This window comes from Panthera leo, chromosome F3 (genome assembly GCF_018350215.1).
Source record: "Panthera leo isolate Ple1 chromosome F3, P.leo_Ple1_pat1.1, whole genome shotgun sequence".
Classification (NCBI taxonomy): domain Eukaryota; kingdom Metazoa; phylum Chordata; class Mammalia; order Carnivora; family Felidae; genus Panthera; species Panthera leo.
In genome coordinates, this window is record NC_056696.1 from 22,873,319 (window position 1) to 22,895,300 (window position 21,982).

The 21,982-nt window shown below is 37.6% G+C and overlaps 1 protein-coding gene across 1 annotated transcript in view; it reads right to left on the reverse strand.

Moving 5' to 3' along the window:
* Positions 1–21,982, reverse strand: part of HMCN1 (hemicentin 1) — a 465,407-nt gene that overhangs the window by 236,867 nt on the left and 206,558 nt on the right. The window contains exons 12-15 of the mRNA XM_042924627.1: positions 13,696–13,837; positions 12,464–12,591; positions 10,131–10,244; positions 4,357–4,515 (exon numbers count right to left, since the gene is read on the reverse strand). Coding sequence (XP_042780561.1) covers positions 4,357–4,515; positions 10,131–10,244; positions 12,464–12,591; positions 13,696–13,837 — 543 coding nt within the window. The remainder of the gene's footprint in view (positions 1–4,356; positions 4,516–10,130; positions 10,245–12,463; positions 12,592–13,695; positions 13,838–21,982) is intronic.

The window sequence follows — 21,982 nt, forward strand, 5'->3', positions numbered from 1 at the left end:
ACAGTGTCAGGTACAAGACAAGCAAAAGGTTAGGGAATATACATCCTGGTACCAGAAAACAAGGCAAATGAGAGTACCAGGCACTAGGTAAGGAGCCAAGAGAGCATCAGTGACAAGGAAACCTCAAAAATGAAGCAACTCCTAACTCAAGCCAAGAAGCCTTCTAAATACTTCCTACTCTTGATTGTGGCCAATTCGAACTCCAAGTGAGTTATATTGGGTGGATGGTAAACAGATTAACAGGGCTACGGAAGGGGCAGTGGTGACTGTAGTACAAAACACGGGTTTGTTCAGAGGAGGCTGTGTTGCGTAGAGATGTTACAGTCCGTTAGGTGGTTTTAAATGGCAGCTCCATTATTTCTTAGTCTGCAAAATTGGAAAATTCTTTTACTTCCCTCAGTCTAAATCTATGAACAATAAGGAGATAATAACGTTTCCTATCTCATGTTGTTAAAAGACCTGGTCTTTATTAATCATTTAGCATGTAGTAATCACCCAAATATTAACTATCACTAGTTATAAACAGTGTTGAATTCATGCATTAAATCTTAGCTCCAGGGGCGCCTGGGTGGCTCAGTCGGTTGAGCCACTGACTTCAGCTCAGGTCATGATCTCACAGTTTTTGAGTTCAAGCCCCGCGTCAGGCTCTGGGCTGACAGCTCAGAGCCTGGAGCCTGCTTGGGATTCTGTGTCTCCCTCTCTCTCTGCCCCTCCCCCACTCATGCTCTGTCTCTGTCTCAGAAATAAATAAACATTAAAAAAAATTTTTTTTAAATATTAGCTCCAGAACTTAATAAAACTATTATTAATTTCAATATCAGCTTCTGCATACAGCCTGTCAGGATTATGCTTGATCACTGTGATCCCTTAAGTATTTACATGCAAACCCCTTGAGAACTGTAAAATTAATGCATGGTACAGCTTTGTTGTCGCTCACTGATAGATATGGCTGTGTACATACATCATTTTGAAAATAGAAAGTCACAAACAGATTGACCATGTTGCTCTAAAATCTATTGCATAAAATTATTCTGGTTCCTTTGGTGATAATTAAATGTATACCCACTTGGGCAACTCTAGCATTGCACTAGTCAAAGATTTTCTTTCCTAAAATGGCTGAACACACTGTTTTGGTTCTAGCAAACCACAAAACACAAAACCACAGTCTAGGACTCAAACCCTGAGTGGTGTGGAATGTTGCAAATAAAATCGCTGCCAGGCCAACATTTTGTTTGATGTAGCCAATCTTCTTCTCTTCCAAATGACTTCACAATTCACTACCTCTTTTTAAAAAAAGGATGGAAAGCACTGGTAACTTTCCCTCTTGACCTGAAATGTCCATAACTCAGAGCCCTGGTAATGAGAAGCAGGAAAAAGGAGACTCACTACAAGAAGCTATAACTCAACAATAATATTGAACAGCTTTATTACTATTAGTTTTTTGATCTACTATTGATGCAAAGTAATAGGCCCACAAAAACAATCTGAAAGTCCAACAGCTACATGATAGGGATAAAGGTATGTTTTTCTTTTTAGGTCATAAGCTACTTAAATTTATGCCCGATAGTTTTGGAACTCAAATGAATTTTATGCACTACTACTAATAGTAGTAGTAAAGGCTTGAATTGTCTCAAGCCTTTAAAGAAAATCAGTTGGAAACAGTGACTTTCATATTAAAAGCCCAATGCTTAATCTTAAATACTATGCCACTATTATATATGCATTGCTATATTACTTTTTAAGACGCAGAGAATCAGAATGGTAATTCAATTTGTGGAGTTCATTTTTTTGATACATGTGCCATTAAGCAGCTTTAGATGAACAGCAGTAACCAATGGACATGCTGAATGCACATGGGTGATGATGCTACATTTCAAATTTATAACCAACGTATCAGGTAGGTACTCTTAAAAGTCAGGCAGAAAACCCAGCCTCTCTCCAAAGCCCATTCTCTTAGCCACTATATAAATTCTGAGGAAAAGTTTGGTTTTTTGTTTGTTTGCTTCTAAACCTAACAGTGATAACCACAACCATCACTGCAACTGTGATTTGCACAGGCCTTAGCAGTTACACCCTGTGTCTGCTAGGATATGGGACCATAGTTTTATGTGGACAGAAAAGGTCTAACCAAACTTTGTGAGCCACAGTGATCAGAATTCTAATGGTGGGTAAGGAGATAGTTATTAAGGCATAATGGATGCATGTATGGCGATGGTGTTAGAATGAAGTTATCTGGCAACTGTTAATGATCATGGTTACAGTAAGGACACAATTTAGTTCATGTTAATAGCTCCAACGGAACAATTACTGGAATAAAAGTTGAGAAGCCATTGTTTTAGAAAAGGTCATAGTGGGGCGCCTGGGTGGCTCAGTCAGTTAAGCGTCCGACTTCGGCTCAGGTCATGATCTCGCGGTCCGTGAGTTCAAGCCCCGCATTGGGCTCTGTGCTGACTGCTCAGAGCATGGAGCCTGTTTCAGATTCTGTGTCTCCCTCTCTCTCCGACCCTCCCCCGTTCATGCTCTGTCTCTGTCTCAAAAATAAATAAATGTTAAGAAAAATTAAAAAAAAAAAAAAGAAAAGGTCATAGAGAGTGAAGATCTTGAATATGAGTGAAGATAAAACAAAATTCAGTTCAAGGAATGAGGATAAATACAAAATATTGGTTAGGATGTTTCCTAATCCAATGCAAATCACTCCAGCACAGATAGCCCTAAGGCTACATGGATTTTCACTAGTCAACAGCGAGAACCTGGAAACTTCAGAAACTAAAAATATCATCAAGAAGGCAGTAAGTAAGCAAGGAAATGTGTATGTTGTTTATATTTTCCATAATCTTGGAGAGGGGTGAGAGTGTCATTCCCCTTTTGCTGGGAACAATTACTCAGGCTAATTCATTCTTCCTTAAAGCCAGACAACTCTAGAAGGATGTTGGGTCAATATAAAATACCTGAGCAGGAAAGAGGAAGAGGCAGAACTAGAAAATGTTGGGAATTTGAAACACGATACTTTATATATTTCTTAGAAACAAGAATTCTGCACCAAGTGACCCTCTTCATTTGGGCCTCACATTTCTAAAAGCATTCCTTGTGCTTTAACTTCAGATATCCTCCACCCGGAGATTCCAATCTTATTTCCAAGGCACTTCTCTCAATAACCTCAGCTTTTAGTCACAGTCAAACACATTTTGCTGTGCCTTAGATTCTACAGTGGTCTTTATGGCCATTTCCAGCTCTGTTGATTCTACCCCAAGAGCATAATCACCAAGAGTACAGAGTGTTCACCAGACAGCCCAGGGGCAAGGGGATCATAAAAGATCCCAGGAGGAAAGAAATTAGTTTATATGAAACAACATATTAAGCTTGGAGGGCCAGGATATTCATTTAGAGAATTAAGATAGAACTGGAATGGTTTGTATTACTTTATCCTAAAAAAAAAAAATCTGCATTTTCTTTATAGTTCCCAACTTTTGTTTAAAAAAAAAAAACAGTTGAGGCATGAAAATCATCATACATAAATGAAAATACAATTTAAGAAAATGTCATATTTTATAAGTTTAATGTCAATGTTTGAATTATTTGTTAGAATTAAGCTGCCAGGTTCCTTTTCATACAAAGCAAGCTCTGTTTTATTTCATGTGTTCCTACACTGTGTATCAATTATTTTTTAAGAAACATGACATAGAGAGACAAAGAAGGAGAAAGAACTAAACTTCTTGAGTAATCTGATGACAGTGGTCATACACATGCTGTATCCTTCACATTGTGACTGACATTTATTTGTTGTTAGTACTTGAGGAGTAATTGCTAGTAAAAAAATTTTTTTAAATAAAAGCACAATGTGCTACCTTTGCTATCATCAACATCTCCAAATTATGGTCTAGAGCCAAAGTCTAATTTCTGGCCTCCAGATGTTAATACTTAGCAATTTTGTGTCGGAACGGATGACTCCTATTATGAAAATGTCTGGCAATACATGATATTCCAGTGAAGCTTATAGTCTCTGATGTCAGATTACCTGGGTTCAAATATCCAGGCTCTGCCCCTCCATAGTTCTGTGATACTAGTCACGTTCCTTAGCTTTGTTACGACTCCTTTTTCTTATCTATATAATGGAGATATTTATAGTATCTTCGTCTTAGGATTGCTATGAGAGTTAAATGAGCTAATGCATATAAAAGTTCTTAGCACAATGCATGGTATATAGAAAGCACTTGGTAAATGTTTACCACCATGATTATATTAATAATCTGAGACGCTAACTCTCATTTGTCCTTTCTGACAAACATTTCCACCCAAATGTTTCAGAGTTATTAGCATGGAAAAAACCAAATGTGTCTATCAGAGCTGGATGCTTACAGCCAACATCCAGAGTTATCTTGCCAGCTGCTCTTCCAGCATCATTGACAGCTACACACATATAATCACCAGCATCCAGGTCTTGAGTTTCTTGAATCTTCAAAAGTCCCAAAAGAGGGTCAATAATGAGGAATGTTGAGGGCCTCAGCTCAAGATCCCCTAGGTTAAAACAAAGAGAGAACATTAAACCCTAAAGTATTTACATAGTTTACTCTGCTCTTGGGTTGATTTCAAGACTGCTGAAGAAAATCAACTGTCAAGTTTTTACAATACCGTTGTCTGGCACAACACAGACACTTAAACAATGTTTACGCAAAGAAAGGACAAAGGGTTTGTTGGCACTAAGCTGATTTATTAGTCTGTATGATTCTGTGTGCTAACCAAGAGCCAAAAATCTGGCTCCAGATATTTCCTACTGTGAATGTACCTAAATAAGAAAGAACTCTTCAAAGCTGTACTGGGGAGGACGAGGTTGGGGAGTGGGGTGTGGGAAAGGATGGCAGCTGTCACTGTGGCTGTGTTGGGTAAGAAGGGAATGGGAAGATGAAGGTTGAAAAAAGGTTTCTACCAGCTTTGTGGACCAGCTTAGGATCCCCTAAGCACTTTCTAAATAACTGAAATTCATCCTGCCACAAAGCTGGTAGAAACCTTTTTTCAACCTTCATCTTCCCATTCCCTTCTTACCCAACACAGCCACAGTGACAGCTGCCATCCTTTCCCACACCCCACTCCCCAACCTCGTCCTCCCCAGTACAGCTTTGAAGAGTTCATTCTTATTTAGGTCTTAAAAACTGAGAACAAACCGAGGGTTGATGGGGGGGTGGGGACGGTGGGTGATGGGTATTGAGGAGGGCACCTGTTGGGATGAGCACTGGGTGTTGTATGGAAACCAATTTGACAATAAATTTCATATTAAAAAATAAAAATAAAATAAAATAGGAGTGTTTAATGCATTTTGATTATAATTATTTCTTTGGTATACATATTGTCAGGTCCAAATAAATCTTTTTTTTTGTTGTTGTTAGTTAAAAAAAAAAAAAGAAAAGAAAGTGCTTAGGAGACTACAGGTGTTCTTTGTTTGGTCAATGGACCGGGTTTTTGGTTTGCTGAATGCTGTCACAGTTAGTGTCTTGTGAGAGGTATAGGCTGCCTGAGAGCATTCTGAGGATTTCTGGAGAAGAAGGGACCACAGCTATCTGGAGATCATAGGGAAGAGCTTGTTGGTAGAAGAGGAAAAACGGGATGATAATTTTTTTTTGAGAGAGAGCACGAGTGGGGGGGGGGGCGCAGAAAGAGAGGGGGAGAGAAAGAATCCCAAGCAGCCTCCACACTGTAAGTGCAGAGCCCAAGGAGGGGCTCAAACTCACGAAACCGTGAGGTCATGACCTGAGCCGAAACCAAGAGTTGGCCGCTTAACTGACAGAGCCACCCAGGCACCCCTGGATGAGAAATTTCTAACAATGGCCAGAGAGAAGTGTTTTATAGAAATCTCCCATAATACCGCTACTAAATCTGTATTTTTCATCAAGTTCTTGAAGTTGGAGTTACAGGTTTCTCGAAGAGGCAGGTAGGGAATAAATGTGTGGAAAATGAAACACATGCATTGAGTTTGACCTCAGTGTGAGGCTAGAATGACAGCAGAAAAATTAGTTATGTCTGAGTTATCTGTGTGTCTCTGATGTTATGTGTCCCTTCAGCCCCTCCAATCCCCTGAGAACCATTTCTCTATGAAGGAAAACAATGCCTTAACTAATCTGTAAGTTAGGTTAGTCTCTCCTTATGTATCTCCTCCTTCAGGGTGACTCCTCTCCCAAGAATGTAATTACCTGGATGGCCAGTTTCATAAAAAAAAAAATACCTACTACTGGATCTTTAATACTATCTTAGTGTCCACATCCTTTTTGTAAAGAGTAATATCAAACTTCCTGTGGGGATCCTAAAATCTTCCTGGAGGTTGGAAGGCCATTGCTCTTAGGGGTGCACAGCATGCCCAGATGTCAAGTCTAAAAAACTGCTCTCCAAAAGGTCATGTACTACCCTAGCTATGTGCTTTGAAGACCACCATAGTATCTCACTTAGCTTCTAACAAAAAAAAAAAAAAAAAAAAAAAAAAAAGAGAGAGAGAGAAACCCAGAACAAGTAATCCTCTAGAATACTATAAAAATCACCAATCAACAGACTCAGGGCAACAAGCAGACAATTATCTTTGTTTTTGTTTTTATAATTTTGAGAACAGAAGGGGTCAAAGGAGCCATAAATTTGAAAACAAAAAAATTGCAATAGCGACCATCAGTGCCAAAAATAAAGTATTTTTCAGCATTCCAATATTTAAAACCCAAATCATCCTTTTAAGCTTGCTACTACATACCACACGAGAATAAGAGAAGCAACCAAAGCTGTGTCTATGTGCCTCTGGGAAATTTTCATAAATAAAAGCAGATGATGTTGACATAAACTTTCCTCCCACTAAGGGAGAATGCAATATGACCTAGCTGTTCATCAAGTATTAGAATGTTTGGACTAAAATGCATTTAGAATTTTGGAATTTACTTCTCCCTTATTTCTTTTGTTTATGTCGAAGGATAAAATCAAGACCTTTTAGCTAGTAGGTTTTTTTTTCAAAAAAAAAGCTAAAAGAATAGCAATAATGAAAATGTAAATTGGGAAACACCAGTTTAGTCAAGTCATCTACTAAATTAGTCATCAAATTATTGGGAAGCCATTGAGAAATATGGAACTTTGAGATGGTAATGGAATAGGGATTATTTAGTTTTAATATTAGGTAAGATTAGAATTTTTACAGAGTGAAATATACAAACTTTCCTGACAACCCATGCTAGGATTTAATAATCATTACCACTGCAGAGGGTTCTCTTTATGCTGTAATTTAAATTCAATTCTGGTTTCTATGGATGTAAAGGCTAACAACAGAGAAATCATTATCCCTGGCATAAGATCCTTTCGAATAGTTGATGGGAATTAGTGGTTCTCAAAAATGTTTCCTTCAAACCCCTTTTACACTCTTATAAATTATTGGGGACTTTAATGAGGTTTTTTTTGTTATAGATTATATTTATTTGTATTTAGTACTTTAGAAATTGAAAAAATTTAAATGTATGTATTTATTCTATAATAAACTCATGACATTTTAACATAATGAACATATTTTATGAGAAATTAATTATTTTTCCAAAAATAAGATAAATTTAGTGAGAAGAGTGGTGTTTCACATTTTGCAAATTTCTAGAATGTCTAGCTTAATAGAAGACAGCTGAGTGCTCATACTTGCTTCTGCATTCATTCTGTTGGATATCACACTTCATGTACCCTCCAAAAACTCCACTATACACTTGTGAGACAATGAGTATGAAAAAGAAAAATAATATGTTAGTATAATTAGGAAAGTAATTTTAGTCTCAGAGATTCTCTGAAAAAAATGACAGGGAACCCCCAACTACTCTTAAGAACCACCAATCTAAATTGAAAAACCTACTTTCTTTAATGTTTCACCAGAAATATCCTCTATAAAACATTTTAATAGTGTCTCTATTCTTTTTTGAACCCACTATATGTTGCTTATTTCTAAAATGAAAAATCCAAAATTTTTATGGGTATTTGTACTTATGCAATTCCTTTTCTCTGATGGCCTGAATACAATATGATTTATTAATTTATTAATTTATTAATGAATGGTAGGTGCCAGGGGTTTGGGGACAAAGGAAATGAGATATTCTTCAACAGGTATGAAGTTTCAATTATCCAAGAGGAGTAAGTTCTAGAGATCTACTGTGCAACAAAGTGCCCATAGTTAACCATGCTGTATCGCACACTTCAAAATTTGTTAAGAGGACAGATTCCATGTGTTCTTACAATCAATTAATCACTACCTATATTCAATCAGAATTGCTAGAAAAAGGGGTATGAAGAAAAAGTTATTCTTCTGGTTAAGGTAAGGACTCTTCTTCACCCCTTGGTTTCCATAAGGTAGGATTTCCCTAACCTCCCATTGTCTCATCCCTAGCAGAGGTGGAAAAGGAGAGCCCATCTGCCTCTTCCCCCTTTCTTTCTGGAACCAGTCTGCATCAGAGTTTATCCTCTAATTTTGTTCTTGGTGATCCAGACTCTGCATATGCAATAAATGCTTGCCTGGTACAGATAGGACAGTAGGTTGGCCTATTTCTGGGGTTTATGCCTACTGTGCATACTGTTGATGAACACTGGAGGATGTCTTCTAATTTGGTCTGTCAGTGTTTAATGTCCACATTGTATCTCTGTTGTTTCATAACTGAGAGAAATGGAATAGATTTAACTGGGCCCATTGAACTCCAACATCTTTGATTTAGAAAGTTAAAAGGCAATCAATTCTAGAATCTTCCATGTGGTCACTGCATGGCTCCCTAACTCCTCCTTACCTTCCAAGCCATTTATAGGACCCAGGTTAACATGAAGACTAAGTTTACTCAGAAAAGTAGCCTCAATTTGGGAAAATAAAAGACTTTCTGTGTGACTCTGCTATCTACAGGCAGAGAAGTCAGCAGGTCACATTGACTTTTAAAAAAGAGAACTACTGCTTCTATAACACATTTTTTTCTGGATTTATTTAATTATGATGTGACTTTGACACTGATTATCTATTTCATCTGTAATTCAAAGACTTAAGATTTTTAAATAACTAAAATTACAGCTTATGGTAACTGAAATAAACCTAATTAAGAAGCAAATCCAGAAACACTTTCTTATCAGAGAAAACATGAAGACAAAAAATCATTTAACATAGAAAACCATGAAAATAGCATTACCTCCTAGTTTTTCTGTTTTTGATTTGTATTATTTAAATGTGTTTGTTTTCTACATAAAGCTTTTCTTTTTCACCTCATGTTCCCCAAGAGTTTGAACCCGAGGTGAATTCATAATTTTGTGATTATGACATCAACCCGTTGCTATGGGAATGTCTGTGATTTAACAAACAGAATCACAACAATAGTTCTTTGTACTGTTTAGCATTTTTCATCTGAAGATTAAAAAGTATTTTGCAAACAGCATCTCAATAATCCTAGCAACCTCCCTGTTAGAGTGTTTGCGGGAATTTTTCTTTCTCATATATTGGAAGAACTGAGACAGAAACAGAAGCAGGACATTTTACACAGATATCTACTGTCAGCATCTGAGCCTGGACCAGGACCCGAGAGTATTCTTACTAAGACAAACAACACATTACTGTTATTTTATTATAGAATCACAAAGGTGTAATCTTTATGTTACGAATGTAGGGAGATAATTTCCATGCTTGATATAAGCATCTACTATGCATGATGATGCCCATCACACTGTCTTTCAACTACCTGTAAGCTTTAATGTTATGTCTTTTTTTGAGCACTTTATAGAAAGTGTCCTTGGGAATCTAGAAAACTTTCTAATAGTGACAGCTATTATCTCTAAGTGAATTGAAATCAGGAAAGCCATTTTAAACGTTAACAGAGTATTCTTGGACAATTTTCTACAGGAAACAATCCTAAACTAACAAAGAGAATGTTCAGCTGGATTAGCAAAGGCGAACTTTTCCTGCTTTGATTTTCATGGTCCTATAATCCACACCAGATGTCAAATCTTGAAATTTAGAGTTCAGAATTTTGAACTATTGTCTCTAGTGAGATCATAAACACATTTTATGGGGCTGCTAAGTCACACACCAAAACAAAATTTTAACAAATCATTTTTTTAAAAGAGAAAACAAAACCAAGTGAACCAGACATGAACATATTTAAGAAATGTACCTTTGAACCACTTAACTCGAGGTGGAGGAATACCAGAAGTTTTACATTCCATAACTGTTGTATCCCCAAGAGCAACCAAGAGCTCGCTCTGAACTACGATCAACTTCGGGGCTTCTGAAAAAAACAAACATGCAAATCGTCAACATCTGGCCCAGTGCCACGTGGACCTTGTTCATGATTACACTAAATGAACCAATTTAGCAAAATCTACCAGTATTTATGAGCTTGGTTATTTCAATGTTTATAAACAGAATGAAACTCTTATAATGCAAGTGTTCATAGATAGATGTGTGTGATGAAAAGATTATTTATTAAGGCCAAAAATATATATTAGGCAAAAATAATTCTGATAAAAGAGTACAAAAAATTAGGAAATTAATTGAAAGGTCTTTATGAAAAAAAAAGAGATATATAAGGAAAGACAAATCTTAGAAATCTGAACATCTTATAGAAATAGTAAGTAATACTGAAGGAACAGAGAGAAGAGTAATAGTAATAAAAATATCAAAAGAGCTACGATAAGGCTGACTTGGCTAAATTATGAGGATAATATAATTGTAGATGAATTTGTTGTAATATTTTCTGTGTGATTTTAAGGATATTCATGTTTCACTACAGAGAGAGGGTTGTAGTCTAAGGGTAAATGTTCCATCTATAAAAAGTAGAGTCTCCATTCTCTTTTTGCCTTTGATGCTAAATACATACATTCTCTAAGTTTCTTTGCCTAATTCTTTAGAGTTCACTCATACATTTTTCTCTTAGCTGGGCATGTTAGGACTTTCTAATTTCAACTGAAGTAGTTTAAAAGAAATTGAATTAACTTCTCAAAGATCATGTTATCCCTCTCCTAGAAAGAAAGCTTTCAGTGAATTCATTCCACAATTCTCTAGTTTGGCTTTCAAAAATCATACACTGGTACAGAGCTTTCTCTTGTAACTTACCTTCCATAACACTTTCTTACTCATCACAAGGTACAGAGCAAAATGGTAGCCCAAAGCACCCCCTACCCTCTCCTATCTTCCTGTTTTTGCAAAGCTGTTTCCTCTGCCTGAAATGCCCTTTGCCACAACTCTTCTAATCCCACTTGTTCCTCCAGACTGAGCTTAAGTCCTGTCTCCTTTGAGAAATCTTTACAAATTCCCAGTCAGAATTAATCTTCCTCTCCACCAGTCCTCTGCTATAGTACTAGTCTGTCTGCTTTCTTCTATATCTCTATGTATAGCCATTCCCATTATGCAGGCTCTCAAAAAGTAAGGACTTCATAACATACATCTTTTATTTCACATTCCACAATTTTAGATACTCTGGGCAATTAATAAGGTGAATAAGTGGGTCAACTATTTTAGCTTCTTTGTGAATGAACTGAAATTTGTGTCTATGATTCAGAATCTATTTCAACCTGCTTTCTACAGTCCCACTGTCTCTTTCTTCTCCAATCTTCCAAACTTACCATGTGCCTTCCTCATTTCTATCAATGAAGACCACTTCTTTCTATGCTTTCAGCTTTGATATTTACAATACTTTTGCTACCTCCCTCATCTATACACACCAAATTACAATTCTTAATTTTTATTGTAGCTTTCTTACTCTCCACTGCCAGTTTCACTACCTTACCATAAATGGCAGGGTAGACTGCTAGCCATTAATTATTCACAATTACAAACTAACACTGAACATGTCATGTCCTTGTTCTTTATTTGTTTAAGAAAGACCAAATTAAAAGAAATACTCTATTCTGTTATATATTATTAGAGTATATGATTATATTAAAATATATTAGATTATATATTATATGTTATTATACATTTTATTATGGAATATTTATTATAATTATCACAAAATGCATCCTCAATAAATGCTTGAGTTTGGAGGGGAAAAACTGAAGATGCAAAGTGAAATAACAGCTAGACAGGATAAATGACAGAAATGTTATAAATATGTCATTACTATAGAAATACTATAAAGCTTTAAATATAAGTTAAAAATATAAAATGGAAGTTGAGGTAAGCTAGAAAGGATATAGAATTTATTAATATGTAAGCAAAATATTGCAAAGAACAGAAAAGCCATGGAAATACAGACTTTGTAGACAATCTGGGACTCTACCACAAGACGTAAGCCTCCTAGATTTCTACTGAATGATGAAGCTATCCACTCCCTGAACTTTTAACTTAAATGTTACAATATTTGCTTTAATGAATGTGTGAAATAAACAATCAATTATAAGACTGGTTATAACTGATTCCTAATATTAATTTTAAGGAAAGTACTTTTACATTGCTTGATATGATATGCATCCTATTTTAATTGCTTTTTAAACTGATTATACTTGCCAATATATCTAAGGGTAGAAGTCTGTTTGTCTGTTCCAGCTGCATTACTTGCCAGGCAACCATAAATCCCTGCATCTTTGGGAACTGCATTTTTGATAAATAAGGTACCTTCTGAGGTCATCCTATACCTATGGACAAAAGAAAATAAAATTGAAAATACCCTAGTAACAGTATGAAGAAACTATAGTACCTCCTTACAAATATTTTAGACTTATATTTTTGATGCTGTTTACAAAAACCATTAATGTCATCATTTTATAAGAAATATAGTAGACGTAGTAGTAATAATAATAACAATAATCATAATAGATGCCAGTATTCAGTACTTGCTATGTGCCAGAAAGTGCTCCAGAAGTTTTACGTTTATTAATGTTTTAAATCTTCACAATTACCCAGTGAGTTAGATACGATTATTATCTCTGTTTTACAGATGAGTAAAGGGAATATATAACTCACCCAAAGGCAGTTAGTAAATGGAAGAAGTGGAATTTGCAAACAGGCAATCACACTCTGTAAACTGCTATGCTAAATGATTCCTCACAATGAAAACCTGAGAGATACAATGCCTCCTGTCACACAGCAAGTCAGTGATGAGTCTAGAAATAGAATCTGGCTCATACCTAAGCCCTCCTCCTCAGACAAAACCCAGAGTAATGGAAGCTCAATAGCTGGAAGCTTCCTTGTTTCTGTTCCCCATGGTCATTGCACTCTGAGCGTGAGAAGATTCAATGTCTTTAAAAGGCATCCATCAGATAAAATATATCTCAATGCAGTATGGCAAAAGTGACTAGGAATTACAAAGAATGTCTGCACACATTTTAATTAGAGCTACTGTTCCATCCGTGAGATCTCCTTCTCTCCTATTAAATCCCATGACCATATCTTTAATAGATCAGTGGAAACTACATATTGCCCCCTAGAACATTTATTTTCCCCATTTCAATTATTCAAGGTAAGCCAAGGGTTATGGTGTCATGTTTCCAATGCAAAGTATCATGAAGCTCTTAGTCCTGGCCATTAAATTCAAGACTGCAGAACATCCAACTCTGTCAAGTCATCATTTATTATTTTATGGACATTTCCTGGCCTATTTAGAAAATCGAATGCTGTGGATTTTGGTCAAAGCTCCCTCAACTGTAGGGACTTAGTCACATTAGTTTCGTCTGGCTTTTGATTCATTCTAATTAATATTTCACTCAGTAAAAACAAAGAATGTGATACAAACCCAGTACCTGTGTGAACCCATGATAAACATATCATTAATGGTCCAGGTGATCTTTGGTTTGGGAAAACCTGTTGCAGAACACATGATGGAGACTTCAGATCCCCCTGTGAATGATTGATTCTTGGGCATCACAGTGACTTTGGGTGGTTCTGCAAATAGAAAGAAACATATATGGCGAAATGGCAACTTATCCTGATGTTAAGAGCTTCCTATCTTAGCAGATTTGTAGGCTTCTTACCACACCTTTATTTTTATTTGCACTTTCGAGAATTCGTTTATAAAAGTAACAACCAAGTTGCAGCAGGTATTTGGGAGATCTTCCCCAAAGTTGACAGGAGTTGCAGACTCTGCACCCTTGCTCTCTGTGGCCCAGGTTGCATGAGACTGGGGTTCTTGGTCCCTACAGAGCCCCTCTTCTCCCTGAAAGCCTGATGCTGTGGCTGGGACTCTGGAGCCTGCCACTACTCTGCAGTTCCAGGGCAGAGGGCCTTACTTCTGGCCATTTGTCCTGAGACCTTGCACCTCAGCCCAACCCTGTCAGGCCTACTGCTACTTCCAGATCCCACAGCATGAGAGTAGATGAGGCCTTGCCCTCAGAACTTGGGAAAGGTCCTGCTAACTCTCCTCTGGGGGACTTTAGGGACCTGGATTGGAGGCCAGTGACAGGAAGGGCCTGAATGAAAGCCATGGGAGCTGCAGGAGCAAGATACAGTGATATTTGGCAGCTGGAGCAGGCCAGGGAATTGGGAAGGGTCCCTCTGTCCACTCTCTCACCAGGTCCTGCCCCCCAGTCCTACTCTGCTCCATGGCCTTGCTTACTGGGCTGGCCTTGCAGTAACTCCATTCTCCTGGAGTGTCTTGAACATGTGGAAGAAGGTGGTCCTCATGGTCTAGGGGCAGATGTGGTCCATTCTCGTGAGGTGTCTTAGGTAAAAGAAAGTAGTCCTCATTGCCTGGGGACATCAGTCATGGTGAGGTCACTGGTGGGGATGGCATCTAATATCTCCACCTTGAATGTCCCTGAGATAAAGAGCTTCCTTTTAGGGTGCCTGGGTGGCTCAGTCGGTTAAGTGTCTGACTTCAGCTCAGGTCGTGATCTCACGGTTTGTGAGTTTGAGCCCCGTGTCAGGCTCTATGCTATCAGCTCAGAGACTGGAGCCTGCTTCGGATTCTGTGTCTCCTTCTCTCTCTGCCCCTCCCCAACTTGTGCTCTGTCTCTCTGTCTCTCAAAAATAAATAAATGTAAAAAAAAATTAAGAGCTTCCTTTTGGGGTCACAGAAGGAGGAGAAGGTGGAGTATACCACAGAAATGATGGGCACGTAGACCTGAATTGCCAGGTAAAAGGCATCTTTCTTGAAAGATTGTCCTTCTGCATGTCCTCAGGGTGGATCCACATTCTGAGGTACTCTATGACCATGGGCTGGCCTATGTCAGACATCAGAGTCATGGTTTGTCCTGGAGCATTGCCAGTTGATGAAGATGTCCCCAAGACACATGATCAGGCCTATGGGCCCCATGAAGAGAATGCTTGCTTGGTGATCTACATGCAACACTTGTGGAGAGCCTCCAAGAGGCCTATCATGTTCAGGACACTCTGGTGGTTAAAAAATGATGACTCAGAGTTGGCCCACTTCCACCTTCTAGTGGCCCTCTATCTCAAAGTGAAGGGTTCTATATGTACTTGAAGAGCTGGACAAAGCAACTGATGATATTCATGTTCTCCACCATGTGACTGCTGTAGTGTAATAAGCAGATGACCCTGGCCATACTGGAGACCGCGAGGCAGAGCACACAGTACAAGGGGATCTTGGTTTAGAACTTGGCCATGTGGCTCAGCTGTATGAGCAGCAGCAGCAGCAGCAGCAGCAGCAGCAGCAGCAGGAGGCTGGTGGTCAGCCACGGCAAGAGCTCCATGACCAGGGCATCACTGGGACCACTCACCTGCAGGAGTGCCCTGTGGACCCAATTGTGCTGGCCTTGAGCCCCCTCCTTGGACTCCAACCCAGAAAGAGCTCTTTATATGACCCCCATCAGAGGTCTAGCCCAATCTGTACAGGGAAGGGACCAAAGGAATTTTAAAGCAGAGGAAGTAAATACTCTTTGAGAGTAAAATGCCTTTGGTTCCAATGTCATGTTTCTGTACTCCAGTGTTTACCAGGTGGTCCCTTCCTACTTTGCTCCCACCAGCTGACCACTGGCTTCTGTCTGCTAAGTTGGAACTTCAGTATAAACCTATTCTCAGGAAAGGTCTCTACATAGTGCCTTTTGCCTTTTTCCATTTAGTGAACACAGGTTTGGAGCCACCACTTGTCCTGGCTGCTGCTCTTTATTTATTAGATTGTAATTTGTTGAGGTGAAGACCATCTCTTTCATATTATTCCATATTACATTGCTTTCTACAGTATTTAATATCTCTTTCATGCTATACAGTGACTTGTAAATAACAGGCATTTAAAACTGTTGAGGGAATACAGTCCCTTCCTAAATTGTAACTTGGCTCTGAGAATTTTTATGCCTGCCACTGCTCAAGGTCCTGCTATATTGATCATTTATCTCATGCCCATGGATTCACAGGACACAACTTAACAGGAAATAGCAATTATTCAAAGTTTCCATTGCATACATTCCACTTCTGCGGCAGAAAACAGACTTTTGAAAGTAAAGTAATGAATCAGGAAGTTATTGTCAAAAAGGATACAAAAATTCCCTGGGGTAACTGGAATGTTGATATATCTGGCCTAATCAATTCCACATTTTACATCTATATTACTACAGAATGCGAATTAATCTTCAAAGAAAGTACCATCAAAGAAATAATAATTTTCTTAGTGTAAATATTTCCCACTCAGTAAGATAAATGAAAATAAATTCACTTCCACAGTGTTTGAAATAGAAGTTATAGGTATTAACAAAAATAAATAAATTTAATAACATGTGGTTTTTGCACAATTATTATGTTCCAGGCTCTGTGCTAACCTGTAGGGAGACAATGATGAGCCAAACAGACATGGTGCCAACTTTTCAGTTAACTGCATTTTTAATATAAATGAGATAGAGAAATTCAATTAGTTAGATCTTTATATATTTATGATATATCTTTACTATAAGTTAGCCTGCAAATTGTGGCTTAATTTCACTAAGAAAAATTAGTCTGAGAAATCCTGATACATTTGAAGGAGATACAAGTGGTAACACTAGACCAGTAGGCTACACAACTGGATAAAACTAATTAGTGCCTAATTGCAAGCAGCTTACAATCACCCTCCTTTTTTTCCTGTTTACATTGTGTTCTTCAAATTATGATTGTCTTTGAAGTTAATGTTTAAAGGGTTTTTCCTGCCTGTGGAATTGGTTGATAGTCTTATTATTCCATGGATTCTTCTTGGTGAACATATGGCTACAGAAATACAGGAGGTCAAGGGCAGACTGCCCTTGGCCAGTAAGTTCAAGTTGTGATTCCATCTGGAATCCATCAATTCTGAAATGCCAGAGGACTACACATGCTGTGGGAGTGTTTCAGATAATCTTTAGGGGATGAGGGGAAAAAGGAACACTACTTTCTCTTTGGAATTTATTGAATACCCACATTTATTCAGTCCCACTTTCTGAAAATAAAATGTTTCTTATGCTTAGCTCATGTTGACCTAGGATTGCTGCAAAGATTCAGCAGCTCTTGGGATTTATGTCTAAACATGGTGCCTCCCGATAAAGTCTAACAGAATTGGCCTGGCATCTCTCCCAGCAAGAATTCCACTGGTAGGCTCTGTAGTTCAGGTATCAAAGTAAAAATAAATGTCAGTTACTCAAACCAGGATGCAGAGGTCTAAGAGGTCATTTCTCAAATAAAGCCTGGACATAGGGTGCTGCTCAGGGTCATGAAATCAGTCTGTGTGCATACATACAGATGGGATGACATCATCTCACAGAAGGTGAGAAATTTGCCATTGTCCTGGAAAGAATATTTCTGCTGACAATAAGAAAATCAGAAAGGAAATGAACAAACATGGAAGCAAAATTAGATTTCTGCCAAATAACAGTTGAATAAAGATGGTCAGAATGATTCAGCCTTCACTTGATTAGGTTAAATAAGGCTGTAATAGACCTCACTATAATTATTTCAACTGTTAGAATTTTTAATTTTCCAGAAAAACAGCTCCTCTTGTTTTAATAAAGTGGTTTTAATGGAGCAGAACAAGCTTAAAAGCCTTAGTTCAACTCTATCAAAGTCTAGAGTCAAATTTTAAGCTTTGGGGGGGAAGTAATCCATTCTTAGTTGGTTTTCAATCTTATTTCACCACCACAATAATCACCATTATCATCACCATTATCACCATCATCATCACCACCACCACCATCAACCATCAACATCATCACCATAAATAACAACTTGCTTTTCATTAGCCAAAACAATGGAAACATGGCGCTCTATTAGTATTAAGGCATTAATCCATTCTTTATATTTTAGTCATAAAAAAAGCAAAATAGATGAGTTTTTACAATTTCTCACCAGTGATTTAAAGAGATACACATAGATTATGATACTAAAAATAAAAAAAATAAATACTGTTTTAAGACTTAGGTGTCCTGGGGCGCCTGGGTGGCGCAGTCGGTTAAGCGTCCGACTTCAGCCAGGTCACGATCTCACAGTCTGTGAGTTCGAGCCCCGCGTCAGGCTCTGGGCTGATGGCTCGGAGCCTGGAGCCTGTTTCCGATTCTGTGTCTCCCTCTCTCTCTGCCCCTCCCCCGTTCATGCTCTGTCTCTCTCTGTCCCAAAAATAAATAAAAAATGTTGAAAAAAAAAATTAAAAAAAAAAAAAAAAAAAAAAGACTTAGGTGTCTTAGCACACTCTAAATGGTAAGGCTAGCAAAATGAATTGAAAATAGCTATTGTTCTGCCTGCAAAGGCTGTGGAAGATAAAATCTTGCCTAACTCTTGCAAATCTCCAATGTCAACCTCACACTCTCAAGACATATTTCCTGTTGGTGGTCAGCTGGATCTGACTTGTTGCTGTTTTGCCTCTGATAGGACATTCTCAAAGAAAAGATCTAAAAGACTTTCTTTTCAAGGTGATTTAATTATCACCAATAAATTAATCAGATGATGGAAATGCTTTGAATTATCTAAGCAACAATTTAAAATATTTTCACCACTGGCATGTGTAGATTACCTGGGCAAATTTCTTTGTGTTTCATCCTTTCACACAACAAACATTTATTGAGTACCTATAATTTAGACACTTTATAACCACACAGAACTCACAGAATACTGGATACAAATCCAAATTATGTACAATGAGGTACTAAATCTCCTTCTGGTAGTCAGCTCTTCAAATAGGAAGGTTAGCAAAATTATTGAGTGCCTGTTACATGGTAGGTATCTAACTCTAGGCCTATCATTTATTTTCCACAATAACTCTATGAAGTGTCACAGCCATTCTACAGATAAAGCACCTAACAAGCCTCAACATGGTTAAGTAATCTACATGTCTGGTCTATGCCTTAGTGGGGATAATAAGGCACAGTGTTATTGCAGATTAGTTAAATTAACATACATAAAACACTTAAAGCAATTGCTGGTGCACAGGAGGCACTATGTAATTTTTGCTATTATCAATATTCCATTATACAGTAAAGTATGACGGAGAGTGATCAAATAAGTGACATAGCATTTAAAATAGGTGTGTCTATATATATTATCTAGGCATTTACATATGAAACTTGATCACAATTCTCATGCTTGCATGTTCTATTTAGATCACAAATCCCACTAATAAATAATATGAAATATACCTTGTTTGATTCTTCTGAAATGTAACAAGTTCTAGATACTCAAAATTTGTTAGACATTTCAATAAAAATAGATAAATCTAATTTTCCACATTTTGCTGATTTAAAAAGACCCACGCTAATACCTACGTCACCTGGCACTTGTTAAAAAGGGGATGTGATGATGTAATGAGCATATGGTTATGATAATATCAATTTCATACTGAGTGAAGTAATTCTGGTCATTAGGGTTTAACTTCATCCATCATCTTGAGAAATATTTCCTTTTTTTACTGCAACACTCTCTCTGGTGACGTGAACTAATTAGTGACAGACATCCACCCTTTCCTGACACCATAGAAAAAAAATTAATACTTCTAATGTTCATACAGACATAACATGGCAAAAAAAAAGGAAGCCTTGTCTGGCCCTTTGACTTCCATGTGGCAGCATGTGATTATGGAAGAAACGTCAGCTCTCCATGGAATATACTCAACAATTTAACCAGGATTCCCTTGTTCATTGTCAGCTTTAAAAATCCTCCTCATAAAGGAGCAACTAATAAAATCAGTAGACTTATTTCTTGTCCCCAGAGAAACAGGATGATAGTGTGTTTTAAACAAAACTTTAAATTCATACTGTGTAATACATACCACACCATTTATTCTAACTTTCACTCCTCAGCCTGTTCAGTACAAGCATTTGGAAATATAGCAGCCACTGTCACCTTAAAATGGATAAACTGCTTTAGCCTCTTTCAAAAAATTTTGCCAAACTTACTCACATGATATAATTTTTAATTATGGTAAACTAAACAATACTTAAAAAAATCTTTATAAATTTTTCATAAGATAACTATCAGACTTTGTTACAAAATAGGTTTTAAATGTAAGCAGTGATTTGCTGGCATGTGCTGGGAGGGGAAAAGAAAGTACTTATGTAATGAAATCGAACATTGTTGATGTGACCCAGATAAGCCATTGAAATTCACATGGAAACATGAAAGATAAAGTTAGTGACCCAAATCTTCCCTATAGTCTGTTACTATTACTTTGAGGTCCATTCAGCAATTAAGGAACACACATCTATTGGGTGCAATTGTGTTTTTCTCTTTGTGCAGGGAGCTGTGGTTAAAAGGCGGAGGGGGGGGGCAGTAAAAAAGTACCTCAGTACATATAATATGATTGGGGAAAAATGATGGTAATTAAGTACAAAATTGTGTGTCACAAAAAGAAAGAAAGAAAGAAAGAGAAAGAAAGCAAAAAGTTCTACAGAAGCCTGACTATTCAGAAAGATGGTTTAGTTGATGGCCATACCACCTGAATCTCCTCTGATCTTAGAAGCTAAGCAGGGTCATGCCTGGTTAGTACTTGGATGGGAGAAAGAAGGTGGTTTATGAGAGGAAGTTCACATCAAAGGTAGGATTTAGATAGGAAACATTAAAGTCAAAATAGCTCTTTGAGCTAGGTCATAGAATCTGAGTGAGAACCATGTAATCTGGAGGTAGTCGGGATGCTTCTGTGACTCAAGCAATGGGTGTGGAATTGGGCAAATCGTGGAAAGATAGAAGTAACAGAGCAGAGGTAGAGCCAAAGCAGCAGAAAACAGGAATCCACTGAAAGTATAATGGACATGGAGCCTGGTAGAGGAAACATTCACTGGCCACCAGAAAATCAGTTCTGGAGACTGAAGATGAAGACAGGCGTAGTACCTAGCCACCCTTTGGAGAAATTCGATACCAAGAAAATTCAGAACTCCTACAGACACTACAAACTGTCTGCCTGATACTGCTCTAAGAGATAACATTTAGCAGCATGAGTAATATTTCATGGCAGAAAATAATCTGATAGTTTCTCTACTTTGAATTCATAATTAGAGGTGAAGTTTTAAGAACAAATTCAAATATTTAGTTACCCATGTTAAAGAAACAGGCATAAAGGAAAAGACATAAGAATATCTGATTCATTTAAAGTGAATAGTATCCATATATTGAAACATTTTTCTTTTTTTTTCTCCATACATTGTTTTAGGAGAATAAAGGTTGAAGATAAAATGTTAAAAGTATTATGGAAGATGGGATGCCTGAGGGAGCTCAGTCATTTAAGCATCCCACTTAGGCTCAGGTCATGATCTAGCTGCTAATGTTTGAGCCCCGCCATCGGGCTCTGTGCTGACAGTTCAGAGCCTGGAGCCTGCTTCAGATTCTGTCTCCCTCTCTCTCTCTGCCCCTCCCCCTCTCGCACTCTGTCTCTCTGTCTCTGTCTCTCTCTCTCTCTCTCTCTGTCTCTCTCTCTCAAAAATAAATAAACATAAAAAAATTAAAAGTATTATGGAAGAGTCAGTGTGTGGAGGGCTAACGATTGTCAATTTTATTCTGAGGTAATTAGGAAACCACAAAAAGGTTCTGAATGCATGGGCATTTAAGGGAGGGGCACCTGAGTGGCTCAGTCTGTTGAGCATCCCACCTTACTCAGTTCATGATCTCACAGTTCGTGGGTTCAAGCACCACAGTTCATGGGTTCAAGAA